Source organism: Sinocyclocheilus anshuiensis, unplaced genomic scaffold, assembly GCF_001515605.1.
Source record: "Sinocyclocheilus anshuiensis isolate Anshui unplaced genomic scaffold, SAMN03320099.WGS_v1.1 scaffold1750, whole genome shotgun sequence".
Classification (NCBI taxonomy): Eukaryota; Metazoa; Chordata; class Actinopteri; order Cypriniformes; family Cyprinidae; genus Sinocyclocheilus; species Sinocyclocheilus anshuiensis.
The window spans coordinates 51,555-57,802 of NW_015546117.1; the positions used below are offsets into that span (position 1 = coordinate 51,555).

The 6,248-nt window shown below is 42.4% G+C and overlaps 1 protein-coding gene across 2 annotated transcripts in view; it reads right to left on the bottom strand.

Moving 5' to 3' along the window:
* The window catches only part of LOC107700888 (D(1) dopamine receptor-like), a 9,300-nt gene extending 3,259 nt beyond the window's left edge, over nt 1-6,041 (bottom strand). The window contains exons 1-2 of one of the 2 annotated variants that reach the window (XM_016502724.1): nt 4,414-6,041; nt 1,823-2,076 (exon numbers count right to left, since the gene is read on the bottom strand). In XM_016502724.1, coding sequence (XP_016358210.1) covers nt 4,476-5,624 — 1,149 coding nt within the window. In that variant the 5' untranslated portion in view covers nt 5,625-6,041 and the 3' untranslated portion in view covers nt 1,823-2,076; nt 4,414-4,475. Of the gene's footprint in view, nt 1-1,680; nt 2,077-4,413 lie in introns of those variants that run through there. The other variant, XM_016502723.1, reaches the window with a different exon arrangement.
* Between the last annotated feature and the right edge of the window lie 207 nt (nt 6,042-6,248).

Here is a 6,248-nt window from a genome sequence, read left to right on the forward strand (position 1 = left end):
GCCACCCCAGCAGGTTGAAAAGTGCCCGTCAAACGCTCGCTCTGTTTCTCCATCGCCGCCGCCTTTGTCCATTTTATTTTTCTGTACTTTGTGCTTTTGGTGAAAAATAAATGTAGCGAAGTTGAATACTTTAGTTTTATTCTACTCAAGTAAAAGTAAAAGTACCACAATTTAATTATACTCTAAAAAGTAGAAAAACTGTAAAAATGTACTCAAGTACTGTAACGAAAGTATTTGTGATGAGTTACTTTCAGACACACACGCACGCACACACACACACACACACTCACACACACACACACTCACACACACACGCACACGCACACACACACACTCACGCACGCGCACGCGCACGCACACGCACTCGCACACGCACACGCACACGCACACACTCACACGCACACGCACACACACACACACACAGACACACACAGAGCAGCGGGTGAAGGTCAGTGTTTGTGGAGTGATTTCCTCACGTTCACATTCAGATGATCAGGAGCATCAGTATCTGAGAGAGATTGAATTACAGCCTCAGCTGGAGCTGCGTGACGGATCTCACTGAAGTATTGATCAGCTTTAGTTTCTGTGATAACACTGGAGAAACACTGTGTTACATCAGTGTTAAGTGCATCGGCAGACTGTCAGTATAGAAAAAAAAAAGATTTTTGTCTTGTTAGCTAGTATAAATATATATATATAAAAAAACGTCTAAATCAGAATACATTTACTGGAAAAACAAAATAACTTATGTTATCAGGATTATTACAGTTAGCCTAAAACCCGAAATTGAAATTAAAAACATTAAAAAATTATTTTAAAATATAAAAATAAATTATATAAAAGCTTATTGCAGCTAGTTTAATTTTCAGTTTAACTTGATGTACTAGATTAACTAAAACTAAAATAAAAATAATAAAATAATAAGTTTATATAGACATATTATATACATAAAACCTAAAAAGTTTACATAAAAAAAACAAAAAAAAAATGACAAAAACACACAAAATTACTAAAACTAAAATTAAAATTAAAAAGGAAAATACAAAAATAAAAATATATTTCAATGATGCAAAAATACCACTGTAAGGCATTAAGTCTCATTTTCCGGGAAAATAAATAAAAAAATAAATATAGTTTTGCTTAAAACAAAACAAAAAAATCTGTCAAAAAAAAATGTTGTTTTCACTTTGAATTGTTTATTTTTCAGAACCCGCTGGCAGATATTTGTCTAGCGATAACTCGCTCTTATTTGTTTCTTTCAGAAAATGAGAATTAATATCTTCAGTCATTTTGCTTCTCCAGTAAATGTATCTTGATTTCAGAATGTTTAGATATTTGCGCTGGAACACAAGACAGAAACACTGAGGAAGAACATCATTGCTTTGCAACGTAGAGTCTGCAGCTCGTCCACTAACACTGAACAGATCATCTGACCAACAGATTGTCATTAAGTAATCAGAAATCACTGCTACCATAACAATAAGCAGACAGAGAACGCACTGTCCAGTTTCAGAGCCGTACATCAGGTGAACACACACACACACCTGCAAGCACAAAGCATGCTCATTTAATGGTCATTTTATTAAAAAACATCTGTGCACATGACTGTTAGAGTACATTCATGTGTGTGTGTGTGTGAGAGAGAGAGGGAAGAACAGCATCCTCACACACACACATACACGCACTCACTCATACACACTCTCACACACACACACACACACACACACGGAGGCTCCGGAGGCGTTTCATTACAATGAATCTGCAGGCTTCGCTTTTGTAAACAATAAAGGTTACAGTAATGAAACACAATGAAGACATTCACCATCAAACAGCGCTGGACCTCCAGAATCACCAGAGCATGGTTCATCAGACCACGACGTCACAGCTCTATGAAGCCGTAAATCAGTGCATTAGAACAGAGTTGAGCTGGAGGAGTCCGGCTGCTGAGGAATATTGCACTCGGAGTAAGGCGTCGCATCTCTCCGGCAGGTGTGAGTCACGGACACTGAGGATGAGGAAGATGAGGAAGATGAAGGCCACTGAAGGGTCCCAGTGCACAGTGTGTCAGATGACCGCCTGCATTCATAAACGAGCAGCACTTTAATAAAGCAGCACACTGATCTTCTGCACTCAGAGATATCAGAACTAACAGTTCCAGACTCATGAACGACATTCTCTCAATTCCAGACAACACATGAGATGTGAGCGTGTCAGTCTGAGACAAACACCGATCTATAATCTATATGCACTGCAAAAATGATTTAACAACTCAGCATTTCTGTCTTGTTTTCCAGCACAAACATCTAAACTCTTTTTAATCAAGAAGCATTTACTGGAGAAAATCTATCAAAATGATGTGACTTTATGCTTAAACAAGAACACATTTCTGCAAATGGAATCAGAAAAATAACCTTTATTTTTCTAACTCCATTGGCAGATTTTGTTCTTGTTTAAAGCGAGAACTCGCTTCATTTTAATCTCAATATCTTCTCATTCTGCTTCTCCAGTAAATGTCTTGATTTAAAGATGTTTAGATGTTTGAACTGGAAAACAAGACAGAAACACTGAATATGAAAATCATGCAGTGTAGAAATCAGTGAGCGGAAATCAAGTTTGTAAAATTAAATCACTCAGCTTTATAAGTATTGATGAATATTTGTCATTTATTATTATGTTCAGATGTAGTTTACTGTTCACAGTATAATTAATGTGTAAATTCGTTTAGGCTATTTTCATGTGTCCATGACATGGGGTTCAAAACACATTTTATTATTCAGTAATATTATCGTTTGGCTTTGGTCTGAATAATGACACTAGTATCTACTTGTTGACTAGCAAAGATCTGTTCTAAGAATGTCCTTCTAACGTTTCCATTAAGTTGTGAAAACACTATTTCTGAATGTTCTCTGAACGTTCAAAACATCCTTTTTTTAAATGTTTTGAAAACGTGTTTCTTTGGTTATACAAACATTAAGGGAACATTCCACTGTATCATTGTACAAACATTATGGGAACGTTACTTTTGAATGTTCTGAAAGAAGTAGTAACATTTAAAAACGGCTTGAAGACAGTCTGATAAACCGCTCATTCAGCTGCACACTGTGTGAGGGGTTTATTCTAACGCTTATGAATAACTTAGGAGTGTTTAATATATTCCTGGATTAAACCACTGGAGGCTGTGTTTCAGTGATGCCACACCAGAGGCGGACAGAAGTGTCTGCACATTATCAGTGTTTTTCTTTAGAAAACTTTACTTCACAACATTCCAAAGCATAAAACTGTACTTTGTACTGCACTACGTTTCATATTAAATATTATTTAATACTTAGTTGCATTATAAATCCAGTACTTTTTTTCTATTTTCGTTTGTTTGGTTAGTTCATGTATAACATACTTTTTGATTCAGGTTTGTGGGATTTTGTTTTGTTTTGTGCTTTCAGAAAAACTGTTATAAATAAAATATTAAAAAGAAAAAAACACAAGTACAGATGCTTTTTAAATGTACTTGAGTAAAGTAGAAATACTTCGCTAGTGTCCAGCTCTGGCCACCACAGTTAACCACACTGATTTAGCATCTCTGATTAAACAGCTGCTCGTATGATAACTAGGGTTGGGAATCAAAAATCAATTCCAATTCCAGAATCGGATAATTGCTGTAAAATTTACATTTCAATTCCGCCTATCAGTTCCTGTGTGCGCATCTGATTTTTTAGGTGCTGAAAAGGGGCTGTTAAAAACATATGTCTTTGAGTCATTCATTCAAGAGATTCATTCAAAGACACTGATTAATCCAGCAATGAAACTAAATCTTGAGTGAGTCATTGAATCATTCCATTCATTAATTCCATGAGATTTTTACTTGTTTTATATTTTTTTCTTCTGAATTGTGAGAGAACCACAACCTCCATTTAAAAAAATCCAGAATCGTGCGGCTCTATTTTGCACACAAACAGCTCTTAATCGAGTCAGTTTTTATGCAGCCGGCTGATTTTTGTTCATGGTATTCAGCAGCAATTAAATGTTTTGCAAAAAGAGACACAGAATAAATATGTTACAGTTCATTTTTTTAAACCACATTGGAATCGAAACTGGGAATCAATAAGAATCGGAAATGATAGAATTCAAAAGATACCCAGCCCTACCCTGATAACACAAGTACATCACAGAGACGTCTATTTGACATCTGCAAGACGTATTATTAGAGTGTTTGCTCATCTGCAATACATCTATTGTATGTTTCCTATCAGATGTCAAATAGACGTCTATTAGATGCCTTTAAGATGTTTATGATTTAGAAAGTATGTAAAACTGACAGCTGAAAGACGTCTAGCAGATGCTTTCCAGATCAAGCGATCTTTAACAGACCTCTTGCAGACGTGCGTGTGCTATCTGGGGAACGATAACGGGACTCACCGGATCAAACGGCAGCGCGGTCATGTGACAACAACAACGCAACTTTTCGTTAACGCTCGCGCTCAGCGGATGCCGTTCGGCGTGAACGCACCGTCCAGGTCGTCGTCGTCGCCGCCCCGCGACAGCTGCGAGATCCGGTCGAGCGTCTCGTCCACCACGTTCGGGATGATGTTGACGCACGCGCTCGCCGCCTCCCGGTTGTAGGACACGAGCTTGTTGCTGACGTTCGCCGTCTCCACCGGAGTCCGGCAGCGGCAGCGCAGCAGGCTGGAGAAGCCCCTGCGGAACTCGGCGTTGAAGGCGTAGATGACGGGGTTGAGCGACGAGTTGCTCCAGCCGAACCACACGAACACGTCGAAGGTGGTGTCGCTGACGCACGGCTCGCGGCGGCAGAACGGAACCACGCAGTTGAGCACGAAGAACGGCAGCCAGCAGCACACGAACACGCCCATGATCACGGACAGCGTCTTCAGGACTTTGGTCTCGCGCTGGAACGACGTCTTGAGGCTCCGGTGGAGGCTCCGGTCGGACCGGCGGCTCTGCGCGTGCTCTGCCGCGCGCTCCAGCGACGCGATCCTCCGGATCTGGACCTGCGCGATCCGGTAGATGCGCGTGTAGGTGACGATCATGATCGCCACGGGAATGTAGAAGCTGATGAGGGACGAGGAGATAGCGTACTCGCGGCTCAGGCTCGAGTCGCAGCTGTCCACGTCGGACGCGTTGGGCTCCGCGGCGCCCGCGTCGGCTTTGTGCCAGTCCAGCTGCACCGGGATGAACGAGATGAGCACGGACAGCGTCCACGCCGCGCCGACCATCACGAAAGCGACGCGCGGGGTCATCTTGCGCTCGTAGCGGAACGGACTGCTGATGGCCCAGTAGCGGTCCACGCTGATCACACACAGGTTAAGGATGGACGCGGTGGAGCACATGATGTCAAACGCCACCCAGACGTCGCAGAACGCGCCGAACGGCCAGAAGCCGGCCACCTCCGCCGCCGCCTTCCACGGCATCACGAGCACGGCCACCAGCAGGTCCGACACGGCCAGCGACGCGATGAAGACGTGCGTGACTTTGGCGCGCAGGTGGCGGAAGCGCAGCACGGCGGCGCACACCAGAGCGTTCCCGAGCAGCGTCCAGAGGATCAGCGCGCACAGCAGGCAGCCGGTCAGCGCGCGCGCCAGCGTCTCCCGCGGCTCGGTTCGGTCGCGCATGCTGGGTCATCGGGTGCGTGCGCTCGCGCCGGCTCCGGTACCGAGGCGCGTCGCATGACCGAGGAGCGAATCCGACACCGAGCGAATCCGGTGCACTCCAGACGATCCGGTGTTTGCGCACGGCGGCTGTCTGAACTCTCTGAGTGCGAGGGAACTGTGTGTGCATGGCTATTTTGAGAGAGAGAGAGAGAGATTCAGTTTGGATATGCACTGAATGAATAAAAGGAACCGCTGCATATTTGCATGATAGTCACGCTTGTAATCGAACAACTCATTGATGTGTACAACTCAATAATTACATTAGCTTTTGCATGGTTTGTATTTCATAATTTCAAGTTCATTTGTTCAAGTTATCTGGTAACCCGTTAAATATAACGCAGGTAGACGAGATGTGCATGCAGCTCATTCACAATCAGATTTATAGAGATTGTTCATGGGGTTTTTTGTAACTTTATTTTAAGGTGTCCTTGTTACACATGTTACATGTACTTACTATTATAATAACAATAAACTATGTATAATTACATGCAAGTAACCCTGAACCAAACCCTAACAGTATAGTAAGTACATGTAGTAAATTCAGATTACTCAGTACTTAAATGTATAATTACACTGTAACAAGGA